A 13,737-nucleotide genomic window follows, 5' to 3' on the forward strand; every position below is an offset into this window, starting at 1 on the left:
CCCCTCCTAGGAAGTGGCAACCCCCAGCAGTACCACCCCATACCCCTCACGGGTCGCATCCAGATCCTGCCCAACAGCTCCCTGCTCATCCGCCACGTGCTGGAGGAGGACATCGGCTACTACCTCTGTCAGGCCAGCAACGGAGTGGGCACAGACATCAGCAAGTCCATGTTTCTCACTGTGAAGAGTAAGTAGCCAGGGCCCTGGCAAGGGGTTCTGCCTGCCAGTGGGGGTGGCTCTGGCTGCAGGGTGGGTGCTTGTCAGCAGAGCCTGGTCCAGTGCAGCCCCCTCCTCCATGCGAAGGGTTCCCACCATGCCAGCCTGGCTCTGCCTTCGGCCCCACACATCCCTCTGATCGATGCGCGGGGCACAGGGAGGGCATCGATCCCCCTCCTCCCGGGACCTGCTTCCCTCTTGCTATTAAACACACTTGGTCTTTAATAAAACTGATCAATCAATCTACATCATACAGGAGGAAAGGAAATAGCTGGGCTACATTGACAGGGGTGGGCCGGAAAGTGTTGTTGGACACTGTGTTTGAACTGCTTATTATTGGATTCCTCTCTGGCTGCTATCAGCAGAATGCATAATTTCCACCTCCTCTTTATTTATTTTGATTGTTGCTGCTGTGAACATTCAAACCTCAAAAAGGAGGTGGTGGAGGGGGGACCAGCCCCATCACACTCATCCCTGTGGCAGCTCCAGCGTGTCTCCAGAGCGGGGCTGGGGTCATGGCTCAGCTCAGCAGGGCTAAACTCTGTCCTGCCCATGCCGGGGGGACGAGGCGGTGAGCACACTGGCTTCCTGCCTTGTGCTGAGGGTGATGGAGGTGTCGAGCAGAGCTGTGGGAACCACCACCCCCTGGTTTTCCCCAGGGCAGGGAGCGGCTGGGCAGAGGGGATGCGCGTCCCTCCCTGGGCACTGCCGTGTCCTGGCAAGGGTCTTGCACCTGGGGAATCGCCCAGGAAGAGACGAGGAGAAAGCAGCTCTGGCTCGGGCAGCCCCCTTGCTGCCTGCCCTCCCCAGCCAAGCGTTTTATTTTCTGGCATTGGCAGGCGTTTTTCTCGGGGCTTCACCCCTCCCCACCAGCCCCTGCTTTCCTGGCTTTCTGCTCCCCTCCCTGTCAGCTATTTAATTTATCCTGCCGACTGATGAATCAAAACGAGCGACTTCAAACAACGCACTTCAATAAGGTGCAGGTACAAAGTCGAGGCGATTAATCCCGAGTGAGCGTGCAGAAGTCTCGGAGCCTGAACTGTTGCCTTGTCCCTGCTATCTGCTGTAATTGCATCCCAGGACAGGTTGCTTGCTGACTTGAATAGCACATAACCTTATTATGCATGTGCTTTTACATTTCCTGGAGACCTCACAGCCTTTGAAAAGGTTTGGATGAATAGGTAGATGAAGTGCTGCAGCCAATTAAGCATTATATGGGGCTCTTTGTTTTGTTTCATTTTTTGATTTTTGTTTGTTTAGTGAAATGTCAGGCCAATTAAAGTGAGATCAGCGCCGGCTTTCCTTGAAAGTCAGGCCACTGAGGACAGAGTTAAATGAAAGTTAATCAGAGCCCAAACAAAGTGCACTGGTGGTCAGCAGGGGAGAGGGGAGCAGCCGTGGCAGCCAGCCCACATCTGCACATCCCCTTCCCCAATACCACAGCGATGGGCTCTGGGGGCAGCTGGGGAAGGCATCAGGCAAGCACCTGCAGTGCTGGCCGAGCGCCTGTGGGCCCACCAGTGCCAGAAGGAGCTGGCCATGGCTTTTGTCAAGGTGGTGAGCAAGAAAAGCCACCCAGCTTTGCTTGGATGTAACCCTTGGGGCCCCAGCTGTGCCCAGCGCTTGCCTGCAGTGCAGCCTGTGGGGCTGGGGCTTTCCTGTCCCTGGGTGCCCACCCGCGCTGCTCCACTCAGCCCCCGGTACAGGCGCCTGTCTGGATGCCTCACCATGGTGGCGTGTCCTTCCCTGCTTCGGAAAGAAAGTCATTAGTTGTTAGTCGGATGGCTGGGTGCATCGCAGAGCAGAAGGCGGTGAATGCTGGAGGCCGGGAGCGAGCGCCCGGGGGGTGGCTCGCTGGGCTGAGCGCAGGTGAGGGGACCACCAGCGCGTGATGAATGCCATTTAGCACATGGCTGCACACCTCCCCGTGTGTCAGGAGCAGAGCGTGTGGGATGGAGAGGGTCGTGTCCTCGGGGGGGGCTGTGGGCTCCTCTGCTCGGTCCTGCCCAGCACCATGACTGGGTGAGCCGGAGGTCCGGCCAGGGGGCTGGGAGAGGGGCAGCTGCCTGTGCGTCGTGGGCACAGCCGTGTTTGGAAGTTCGCTGCCGTACAGCAAGAGCATAACTGATTGCTTCCATGCAATTTGAATTAATCTCATGCTTCAGGTGAAACTCAGCTAATCAGTGTAGAAAGGAAGCTGAAATGGGTGCAATCAAATTAACATCACAGAGCTGGCTCCAAACAAGAAAGAGGGGGGCGAGGGAGGCAGGCACAGCCCTTGTCACCCTTGTCACCGTTCTCATTCAGTTGTCACCAGCGGGCTGTGAAGCGGCTTGTGCCCCAGCCTGGCGCGGGATGGCAGAGCGTGCCGGGGGGCTGTCGGCTCCCTTTGTAGCTAGTCTTATCTCTGCCCACCAAGCGGGACGAGCCTCTTGTCGAGGCCTTGTTAACAAGGCACGGGGGGAGCGTGGCAGCAGTGCTGGCAGGGGCGGCTGTGCGGGCTGGGCACAGGGAGGATGGGTGGGCGCAGGAGGCATTGCAGGCAAGCTGTCCTCGAGGGAAGCCTGTCCACACAGCAGCGCTGAGCCGGGGCTCTGGCAGGCAGGTGCCAGCCTTACTGATGTCCCTGTGCCTGGGGAGGGGGACGTGGACCACCCAGGAGCAGCCCTCAGCATCCCTCGGAGGGTCCTGTGGCCAGTCCTGAGTGATGCTGTCCCTCTGCAAGTGGCACAGATGTTCCAGGGCAAGCATCGGGTACCACGTCAAGAGGCCTGTGCACCCCAGACTGTGCTGCCTGCGCAGCTGGCTGAGGTTTTCTTCTGGTTTGGTTTGCTGCTTCCCCCACTCTGGACTGCATGCCACTCTCCTGGGACCCTGGCAATTGAGAGAAGTTGATATGTTTACATCCAAGGAGCTGCTTTTAATCAAACATCAATAAGTGCATTTCAGCGAAGCAGAGCCTGAAACGGAGCTCCTCTCCCAGGGCCGCCAGTTGCCAAGAAGAGGGCTGATGCTTCCACAGCTGCCTCAGCTCTGTGGGGCTGTCCTGCCCCTGCAGCACCTGTGTCCACACATCCCCCTGCACCGCACCGCCCTCCAGCCTGGGCTAAATGAAGGCTGAATGCAGGGAAGCAGCCTCCTGTGCCCCCGCCTGCTTCTCAATGGCTTCCTTGGGGCAGGAACTGGGGACAGCAGGCAGGAGCCCGGCAAGGGCTGCTGTAGTGCCAAAACTGAGTGCCGAGACGCTGTCCTAGCTGTGAGTGCCCTTATTCTGTGGTCTGTGTGCTCAGAGCCAGAGCAACGGTCGGTCCCATGTCTGGGATAGGTGCAAGAGCCCCCTGGCTGTTCTTGTGCTCTGCCTTCACCCCAGCGGGGTGCGGGACGCTGGGGCTCGGCCAGCCCTTCCCATGCCTGCCCCACTCCCCGGCGTAGCCCTGGCATCGGGCTGCAGGCTGGCAGAGGTGTTGGGGCTGGGGGAAGGTGGGGACTGGCTGAAGGTGGGATGGGGCAGAGCTAGGAGAAGTCTTGCTCTGTTTCTTGTAGCTCTGGTTTTCCCATGCCCTGGACTGCAGGTCTGGCAGCAATGCACCACGGGTCCGAGTGCTGCCCGGGCATCCCTGCTCTTTGCCATCCCCATGCCGGCTTGTGGGCTTCTCAGGACAGGAATGCCACAGGGTGCTGCCAGCGGGTGCCAGGACACTGCTTTGTCCCAGCCATGCAGGCACCTGCCCTGCACCCTGCAAATACGGGCGGCTCAGGAGGAAAGGTTTCCTTAGCTGTTAATTGAATTACATTGCCACAGAAAGCCGAGAAGTCGTAGCTCATTAGAGCCTCTTGTGTCCCATTATAACAGTGTGTGTTGCCTTTGCGGATTGTCATTATCATATATTACTGCGGGACTCAGCAGTGCTGTTTGTTTATGCATTACATTTTTTTTTTGCTGCTTACCCAGGCTGCCCTCGCCCCCCCAGCCCGTTTTTCCTGCACGGTGCACGCCACGGCCAGCCCGGTGGCATCAGGGCAGCACGAGGGCTTGGCTCTTGGAGCAGTGATGCTGCCAGGGATGGAGCCGGCCAGGGCTCTTACAGCTATCGCTCGCAGCAAGGAGAAGTGCTTCGGCAGAAGCTGCTGCAGCGCACAGGGACGGGCAGGAGGAGAATGAACCTGGCACCGGCTGGCGTGTTGGCTTTCCCTGCAGCAGTGCTGCTGCCGGGCCAGTGGCCCAGGCGCCTGGACAGCTTCGTGCCAAGGCTGTGGGTGCTTACCAGCAGCGAGAGGGACTCACTGCGCTGTCCCAAGGGCCGTCCCGGACTGTGCTGCAGCCGCTGCTCGGGCAGCACCGTGATGCACCCATGCTGGATGCTGCAGCCCGGTCAGGCAGTCAGTGTGGCATGGGGACTCCCCACCATCCTCATTTGCCTATTGGGGTGGCTATGAAAAAAAACTATCTCTGGCATCTGCAATGCAAAGGCAGCCTTGCTGATATGAAATCGCACTCTATATTCTGCCCAGGTTTATACGAGTGAATTATGCAAATCTGTGATGGAAAACATTCTTCCTCTCATCCTCGGGAGTGTAAAACCTTAGTCAATAATTCATACCCGCACGTCTCAGACTGGAGGCTTTCTCTTCATTATAGTGTGTGCTTGGTTATTTGTCTTTCACGTTTTATTGTCTACCCCGGTGTAATGCTATGCATTATAAAATTTATCTGCTTCATTATTTTATGATCCTGAGCCGTATAATGCAGCGAGACGATTCTGCTTCAGGCTGCGTGGCCTCTTGGTGAGACCTGCATCCGCCGCCTCCCCGGTGGGATCCGCAGGCTGTGCCAGGGCCGGGCAGCCGTGGGTGGCACCCAGCCATCCCCTGGGCGCACCGGTGACCCCCTGCCTCCCCACAGTCCCGGCCATGATCACCTCCCACCCCAACACCACCATCGCCATCAAAGGGCAGACCAAGGAGCTGAACTGCACTGCTCGGGGTGAGCGGCCCATCATCATCCGCTGGGAGAAGGGTGACACTGTCATCGACCCCGACCGCAACATGCGCTATGCCATCACCACCAAGGACAATGGTGACGAGGTCATCTCCACCCTCAAGGTGAGGGGTAGGGGCCTTGCACTCACCCAGGCTGCCCGGTGTTCTGCTTGGGTGATGGAGGGTGGCACGGGGTTGCCCAGGGAGGGTGCTGGTGGTCCCCGGCGGGTGTTGCGGAGGCTGGTGCTGTGGCTGGGCTGCCAAGGTGGCAACAGAGAGAGCAGCAGGGAGGGATGCTAGACAACCCACTGGAGGGATCATGTCTCCAAACAGCAGCACCATGCACTGGGTGCGTCTACCCCGGCCTCAGTGCGCTGCAGTGCAGCCAGGAGAAGCACCTGGCCAGCGCCTGGACTTTTACAACCGCCGTAACAGTTAGTGTTGCCCTGGGCCCACGCGAGGAGCTGGGCTTCCGATTTTATTTACATCAATTAAAAACCAGCCACTGTCTGCTTGCTGTGACAAGACTTTGCATTAAGTCTCAGCTGCTTGTATGATGGGCTTTGGTGGTGAAGGTGTTCTGCAACACCAGGAATGTCTCAAAGAACAAATATTGTGTGCAGATCTGAGCCAGGGGACAGGGGGTTTGGAGGGTGACCTGCCTCCCCAGGCACAGCTCCTTCTGGGGCCGGTGCTGGGACCAGGCAGCGCTATGGGGGGAAGGCAGGGGCACAGTGCTCAGGGTAGCTCAGCCTGAACTGGCTCCTCTTCTCTCCCTGAAATCTTTGTAGCTGAAACCAGCCGACCGTGGGGACTCAGTCTTCTTCTCCTGTCATGCCATCAACTCCTACGGCGAGGACAGAGGCTTGATCCAGCTCACTGTCCAAGGTACTTGTTCCCCAGGGTGCAAAGCCTTGCTGTCAAGGTCCTGCTCCCAGGGGAGCTTCTTTTCCTGTCATTTCTAACCTGCCCCTGTGTCCCCAAGAGCCCCCTGACCCACCGGAGCTGGAGATCCGTGAGGTGAAAGCCCGGAGCATGAATTTGAGATGGACACAGCGGTTTGATGGCAACAGCATCATCACCGGGTTCGATATCGAGTACAAGAACAAGTCGGGTAGGTGATGGCCGCTCTCCCCCACCCGTGATGCCGCAGCGGGGCTGGGGGCTGCGCTGCAGCTGCAGTGTCCTGGGGCTGGGCTGCATGGGCAGGTGCGGAGCTGCCCTGCCGCTGCCTCCAAGGGAATATTCTGCATCCTGGTTCCTTTGATGAAGAAAGGAGAGAGCGTCATTAATGAAATATGTTAATTTCTTTTGGATGGGAGCATTTGAAAGGGAATATTAAAAGAGATGACATCTGCAAAAAGCCAAACCCAGACTGCACAACAGCGAGGAGGGGGGAGGTGTCACGTCTGCGGGGGCTAAGGACAAAAGCCAGAGGTGCTTGGGGTCTTCTCCTGCCTGAGCATGGCCCCCTTGGTGCTGTGGACCCTGGGATGGGATTCAGATGCTGACCCTCCTGCTTCACTCTGCTGCTTTTCCAGATTCCTGGGATTTTAAGCAGTCTACGCGCAACATCTCCCCGACCATCAACCAGGCGAACATTGTGGACCTCCACCCGGCTTCTGTGTACAGCATCCGCATGTACTCCTTCAACAAGATCGGGCGCAGCGAGCCGAGCAAGGAGCTCACCATCAGCACGGAGGAAGCAGGTGCCGCTCCTGGCTCATGGCACGGGCGCTGGGGCCGGCGGCCAGGGGTGGCCACGGGCAGCACGGGGGCTGTAGCCTGGAGCGAAGCTGACTGTGGCAGAGTTCCCTTAAAGCTGAGTGTTTTCCTGAGGAAGTCCTTTCCCTGGTGCTTCTCAACATGCTCTTTTGGGTCCGTTTCTCTGCAGCTCCCGATGGGCCTCCGATGGATGTCACCTTGCAGCCGATGACGTCCCAGAGCATACAGGTCACTTGGAAGGTGAGTGGGGCCGGGGCGGTGCGTGACGTTCCCCTGGTCACAGGGGCTTGGGCAGCACCAAACGCCATTCCAAGCCTCTGCGGTGACAGCTTGTCCTGGGACCCAGCATTTCGTCAGTGGTACAAGGGCCAGGAAGAATTTCCCGGGTGAAATGGGAACCTGAAGGCTGGGCATGCAGCTCAGCTGCATTATGTGGGGTCCTTACTAATCATGTTTTATAACAAGCTCGTTATCTCATAGGATGTCCGTGGGGGGCCATGGGAGAGAGAGGATATATATGTAGAAACTGAGACACTGGGTTGCAAAGTGTTTGAGGAAAGATCAATAAAACTTAGAATCGGATTTATTTTTCCAAAGGTGCATAATGAAAAATAAAATTGATTATAAAGTTAGGACTTCGGAATGAACCGGTAAGTCAATAAATTTATGGTTCCAGCTTCCCCCCCCTCCCCTTAAGCACTGAAAAACAGATTAATGGAAAGTAAGATTCACTTGAAAGATAAGTCACTTTGTTTTAAGAGTATTTCAGTAAGATGGATCACCCTGGCTTTGTAACATAAATTTGCAATCAACCCTATTGATTTTTTAATGCTTCAGAGAAATATTGTTAAGATTGATCTCAACCTGGCCTTGCACATTTTTAAGGCTGTCAAACTTGGGGCTTTTCCCTCCTCCTGTTGAGCTGCTCCACTTAGGGAACGGTGCTGGCTGGGCATGTCCCCCTTTCTGGTAGCCTCCAAGGATCAGCTGGACTTCTTTTATCAATATTCTGCCATGTGCATGAACTTAAAAGCATTGAGAAAAGCCACTGGGGAGAGATGGTTGGGGCACGGGAGCCCTGTGAGCCTCCCGGGAGGTGCTTGCTGGGCAGTGTAGCCCTGCGTGACGCTGGGTCTTGCACCCCTCATTCCTCAGGCCCCAAAGAAGGAGCTGCAGAATGGGGTGATCCGTGGCTACCAGATCGGGTACCGGGAGAACAGCCCGGGCAGCAACGGGCAGTACAGCATTGTGGAGATGAAAGCCACGGGAGACAGCGAGGTCTACACACTGGACAACCTGAAGAAGTTTGCCCAGTATGGGGTGGTGGTGCAGGCGTTCAACCGTGCGGGGACGGGACCGTCGTCCAGCGAGATCAATGCCACCACACTGGAGGATGGTAAGGCTGTCCCCATCCCCAGGCCCCAGTGCCAGGTCCCACCTGGGGGACTCCCAACCCTTCCACCCTCAGTGCTCCCTGCCCCATTCTGAGCAGACGTCGGGCACTTGCTGCCCCCCCCCCCCAGCAGCGTTTTGCTCTTGGCTGAGTGGATGTGCGTGCATGCTCGCGGCTGCCCTGGGGAGGAGTTGTGAGCATGAGGATGCCAGGACACCCATGGCACCAGGTTTCTGTCGCAATTAGCCACCTGTCAAGGTGGATTTGGACATTGCCATAGTGCCGGGGGGTTTCCATCCAGGAGAGATCACTGGTTGCCTCAGTCATTTTAAAAACAATGAGAAAAAAGTTTTGCAGTGCATTTGCTCAGCAGTTTTTCATACTTAATTAAGGCTCTCGTTAGCCTGTCAAACCATGATCATTTCCTGGCTACATTAGCACTCCTCCTGGGGTATTCAAGGGCCCCTGTTTTAGCAATAGTGTCTTTTCCATAATTATATTACCTTCATTTTGTTCAAACGGACTATCTATATTAGTTTATTATACTCTGTCCCTAATTACATGGTGCTTATATTTTTGCACCTAAGTAATATGAAACAATAATCGTTTTCAAAGAGGATCGTTACAGTGATGTATTATCATTTAAATGCTCATAAAAATTAGAGTTACCTCTTACGGGGCAATGGGATCTAATTACCTCACATCCAGCCAGCTCTCCCGCTCTCCCCTTACTGGGAAGTGCAGCATGTCCCGGTGGCCTCCCTGTCCCCATCAGTATGGGCGTTGCACCTGCCTCAGGGGGTGCAGGAGGAACAAAACGGGGTGTCGGAGGCAGACCGCTGCATGTGCCCAGCCCCAGTGCCCTGTGCCAGGCAGGACCAGTTCCAGAGGCCTGAGCAGCAGGGGGAGAGGGGCAGCAGCATGGTGGGGTCCCATGCAGGTGCAGTCAGGGTGCTGACCCCTGGGACATGGCTCCTTCAGCCTTGCATCCGCCGGGCACGTGTCGCCTCTCCATCCTGCTGCTGATTGTTCTCTCCATCCATCCCCTCCTCAGTTCCCAGCCAACCCCCTGAGAATGTGCGGGCCATCTCCATCACGTCAGATGTGGCCGTCATCTCCTGGTCGGAGCCCCCACGCAGCACCCTCAATGGGGTGCTCAAGGGATACCGGGTCATCTTCTGGTCCCTCTACATGGACGGAGGCAAGTGCTGGTGGAGAGTGGGTGGCGCGAGGGACCCGGGTGGGTGACGGTGTGGAGTTGATGGGGCACCATCTCCCCACAGAGTGGGGCGAGATGCAGAACATCACGACCACACGGGAGCGAGTGGAGCTGCGGGGCATGGAGAAGTTCACAAACTACAGCGTGCAGGTGCTGGCGTACACCCAGGCAGGCGACGGCGTCCGCAGCAGTGTGCTCTACATCCAGACCAAGGAGGACAGTAAGTGGCACTGCCCAGGAGAGTAGGTGCATGTGGGCGCACTCTCTTCTTACCCTGGCTGATAAACCCTGGCAACGTGTGTTAATTAGAAGGAGATGGAGCACTGAGCAGTAGCTGTTAGCAATGAATAAATAAAGGTAGCTGTGCAGCCCCTGGAGCAGGCAATCATGGCCAGGCAGGACTTCTCCTTTCTTTTTATTTTTTCCCTGCTTGGTCTGCCAAACCTGAGGTCAGATCCCACGCCCGTGTGTGCCCAGAGTCGCACGTGGCGGGGAAGGGAGGAAGGCAGCCAGCGCTGCCCTGCTGCGGCTGCATGGTCCTCAGCTGCTGCTCTGGGGCAGGACCTGAGCCCACCTGCAGGCAGCCCCAGCCCGCTGGGGTCTTGCTGCTGTCACTTGGTGTTGCAACACGCTGCAGCTGGCTGACACTGGGAGACAGGAGCATTTGCTCATGCCACAGCGCGTTGTGTTGCTGCACTGGCAAGGGATGGGCTGGATTGGCTGGGGAGGTGCAGGGGACACCCCCCACCCCCCCCACCCCCCACCCCGTGTACAGCCATGGGCAGGGTATTTCCCTTTGTCTTTTTTTCCTTTTCCTTAAGTGTGGATATTTAAATATTTACACCCCTGCCTGCCCTACTTTAATGCTATTAAGTCAGTAGCAGAGCATCTCCTGGGCCGTGGGCTGGTGTTGCTGCCTGCCTGTCCCGGGAAGTGCCAGCTGCTGGGGTGGCAGGCGCAACCGGGCAGGGTAAGGCTGAGCCACTCTGGCAGATTAAGGAGATGGCCATTAAAAGCCAATCACAGTTTCCAAACCAGAGCCTTAGCTGCAATTAACCCTCTTGCCCCTGGCTTGGCAGGGAAAGGAGCCACCCGTGGAGAGGTGTCCCACCGGTGGCGGGGTGACCACTCACCAGCAGACCCGTCCCTGCCTCCATCTGCCCGATGCTGGTGGAGCAACACCGTTGCAGCTTCTCCCCAGCACGTGGGTGGCACACCAGTCCTGCAGCAGGGTGCTGCTGCCTCGCTGAGCTGGCCAGAGACCTCGGAGACCTCCCGGTGCCGGCTCTATCACACTCTCCCTCCTTCAGTTCCAGGTCCCCCAGCTGGCATCAAGGCTGTCCCGTCTTCTGCCAGCAGCGTGGTGGTGTCCTGGCTGCCTCCGGCCAAGCCCAACGGCATCATTCGGAAGTACACCATCTTCTGCTCCAGCCCCGGCTCAGGGCAGCCGGTACGGGATGGGGAGAGGGCAAGGCTGGGGAATGGGCCGGGTGTGCCGGAGGAATGCTGTGCTGGCGAGCGGGAGTGGGAGGGAAGGTGGATGCCAGCTGGCAGCAGCAGCAAAGGTCCCCTGGGCCAGGTCTGTGCACTGCAGAGTTGCCAGGGCACCCGTGGGCACCCTGCATGAGGGCATAGTCCCATCATCTATCTCTCCCCTTCCTCTGGCATCTGCCCTGCTCAGCGCTTGCTCCAGGAGGGAAATACGTCAGTAGCTGACCAAAAATGAAATAGAAATCAAACCTGGTCCCATCCCTCCTTCTTGAGGGAGAGGTTGATGGGAGGTCTGCAGACTAGTGCTTATCAAAAGCTCCTTCTCAAACTCATTTCACTATCTGAGCCTCTGGTTTCCAGGGCAACATAATCTTTTCATCAAAGCAACTGGTAAAACCGCTGGGATCCGATATTGTTTTCTTGGCATCTTGTCAAAACTGTCATTTGGGTAAAAAAAAAAAAAATTATGTATACTGTACAATATTCATATAGGTTTCTGCTTGTGGGGCACATTTACAGCTGTGGGGCTCTCAAGAGCGCGCATTTGAAGACTGTGAATGCGCAGATACTGGTGTGTAGTGGCGTGTTTGCACACATATATACCACATCCATCCCGTGCAGCAGGGATCGTTGAGCCCCTGCCCCCTCTGCGGTGCCAGCGTGGCAGGGCAGCCCTGGCAGGGTGGCCGGTGCCGTGCTCCCCACGGGGCATGCTTGGGGCTGGGTGGCTTTGGCCCCAGTGCAATGGAGACGGGTGCCCACACCTGCACCCAGCCTTGCTGCGAGCCAGCCCTCTCCCAGGGGCTGCCCGTGGGGCTGGGGGCAGTTGCTGCAGGCGATGGAGGATGTGAGCCCACGTGGGGTTTTGGGGACCACCTGGCTGCTTGCTGCAATAGCAGAGGGGTCTTGGCAGCCCGGCCAGGGTTTGCCTCCGTGCCTGGACCCGCTGCATCTCGGCGGGCGGCCGGGGAAGCGTCCTTTCCCGAGAACAAATCGTGCCGTCGCAGCCATCTGTTCCTTGGGCTCCGGCTCGGGCTCCCTGGAGAAATTACGACACCAGCCGGTTTACACCGGCATTGAGAAGCACCGAGCAGAGCTGAATCGCTGGGGAGAAAACCCACGGCACCTCGAGGAGGTGGTTGTGGGCCCTCAGAGAGCGAAGGGAGCTCCCCAGGGATGGCTCCTGGCGGAGGTGACAGGGACCTGCGGACCTTCTTTGCCAGCTGGCCAGGGGTGGGAGTGAGGGCACAAGCCAGCTGGCCATGGGATGGTAGGGATGCTCTGGGATGGGGATGCCCAGGGACAGGCAGCTGGCCCAGAGGTGACTTTTCTTTGCTGACAGCTCAGGTGCTGCTCCAGCCTCTGTTTTGCCTGGGCTGGTGGCAGTGCTTCTGCTGCTGTGGTGCCCGAGCTGAGGGCAATGAGGGTGAGAGTCTCATGGAGGCTGCACCTTCTCCAATCTCACTCTCCACAGGCCCCCAGCGAGTATGAGACCAGCCCTGACCAGCTCTTCTACCGCATCGCCCACCTGAACCGCGGGCAGCAGTACATGCTGTGGGTGGCCGCCGTCACCTCCGCTGGCCGTGGCAACATCAGCGAGAAAGTCACCATCGAGCCTGCTGGGAAAGGTACGGCAGGGACCACCGGCTTGCGGCGGAACGCACACCCCGGCTGTGCTGTCCCCTCCCTAGGGTTGCTCTGGCTGCTCTGTATCAGCCCGCAGCAAGGGACAGCTGGGGTGACTTGTGCCTGAGGCAGAGGGGGGACAGCACGGACAGCCTCAGCTCTCCTTACACATCGGGGAGGGGGGGAGGTCCACACATGGGGCCTACCCGCTGGGCTGACCTCCTCCTTGCCCCCAAGCCCCTGCCAAGATCATCTCCTTTGGAGGCACCGTCACCACCCCATGGATGAAGGACGTGAGGCTGCCATGCAACTCAGTTGGGGAGCCGGTCCCTGCCATCAAGTGGACCAAGGACAGGTACTGAGGGGGGCTGCCAGCTGTGCTGCAGCCCGGACCAGTGCTGGCTGCATCGCCCTTGCGGTGTCACACACGGCTGATGTGCCCTCTCGTCTCCCGGCAGCGAGGACTCTGCCATCCCTGTGACCGTGGATGGCCATCGCCTGATCCAGGCCAATGGCACGCTGGTGCTGCGCTCGGTGAAAGCGGAGGACTCTGGCTACTACACCTGCACCGCCACCAACACCTGGGGCTTCGACACCATCATCGTCAACCTGCTGGTGCAAGGTGAGGGGCGCTGGCGGGAGGTGGCCTGTGCGCTCCCGTGTCTGTGTCTGGGAGCGTGTGCCCTGCATGGACACACTCCGTCTCGCAGACGGCGCGGCGAGCCTGCGCTCTTGCTTGTCCACTGCTCTCGGTGGGGCGAAGCACCCCAGGGTCTTTCCTGGGCAAGGGGCTCTTGCTGGCCCAGCGCTGCGCGGCAGGTCTTGTTGGTGTTTCCCCTTTTGGGGGCCGTAATTCAGGGCACTTTCAGCCGGTGCGTGTGAGATGCTCACGAGCTTTTCCCTCCTCCCTAGTGCCCCCAGACCAGCCCCGCTTGACCGTCTCCAAGACCTCAGCATCATCCATCACGCTAGCCTGGATCCCTGGGGACAACGGGGGCAGCTCCATCCGAGGTACGGCTGCTGAGAGCGATGGGGCTGGCACCAGCACCACAGCACCCATCTCCATCCCTGAACTGTGGGTGCCTCT

The 13,737-nt window shown here is 58.1% G+C and overlaps 1 protein-coding gene across 1 annotated transcript in view; it reads left to right on the forward strand.

The window, feature by feature from the left end:
• DSCAML1 (DS cell adhesion molecule like 1) overlaps positions 1 to 13,737 on the forward strand; it is a 117,536-nt gene that overhangs the window by 91,698 nt on the left and 12,101 nt on the right. Inside the window, 14 exon segments of the mRNA XM_037409996.1 lie at positions 11 to 187; positions 5,120 to 5,319; positions 5,988 to 6,084; positions 6,182 to 6,310; positions 6,738 to 6,905; positions 7,091 to 7,161; positions 8,077 to 8,317; positions 9,369 to 9,515; positions 9,598 to 9,753; positions 10,844 to 10,983; positions 12,499 to 12,652; positions 12,888 to 13,005; positions 13,109 to 13,272; positions 13,563 to 13,661. Coding sequence (XP_037265893.1) covers positions 11 to 187; positions 5,120 to 5,319; positions 5,988 to 6,084; positions 6,182 to 6,310; positions 6,738 to 6,905; positions 7,091 to 7,161; positions 8,077 to 8,317; positions 9,369 to 9,515; positions 9,598 to 9,753; positions 10,844 to 10,983; positions 12,499 to 12,652; positions 12,888 to 13,005; positions 13,109 to 13,272; positions 13,563 to 13,661 — 2,061 coding nt within the window.

Source organism: Falco rusticolus, chromosome 16 (assembly GCF_015220075.1).
Source record: "Falco rusticolus isolate bFalRus1 chromosome 16, bFalRus1.pri, whole genome shotgun sequence".
NCBI classification, from domain to species: Eukaryota; Metazoa; Chordata; class Aves; order Falconiformes; family Falconidae; genus Falco; species Falco rusticolus.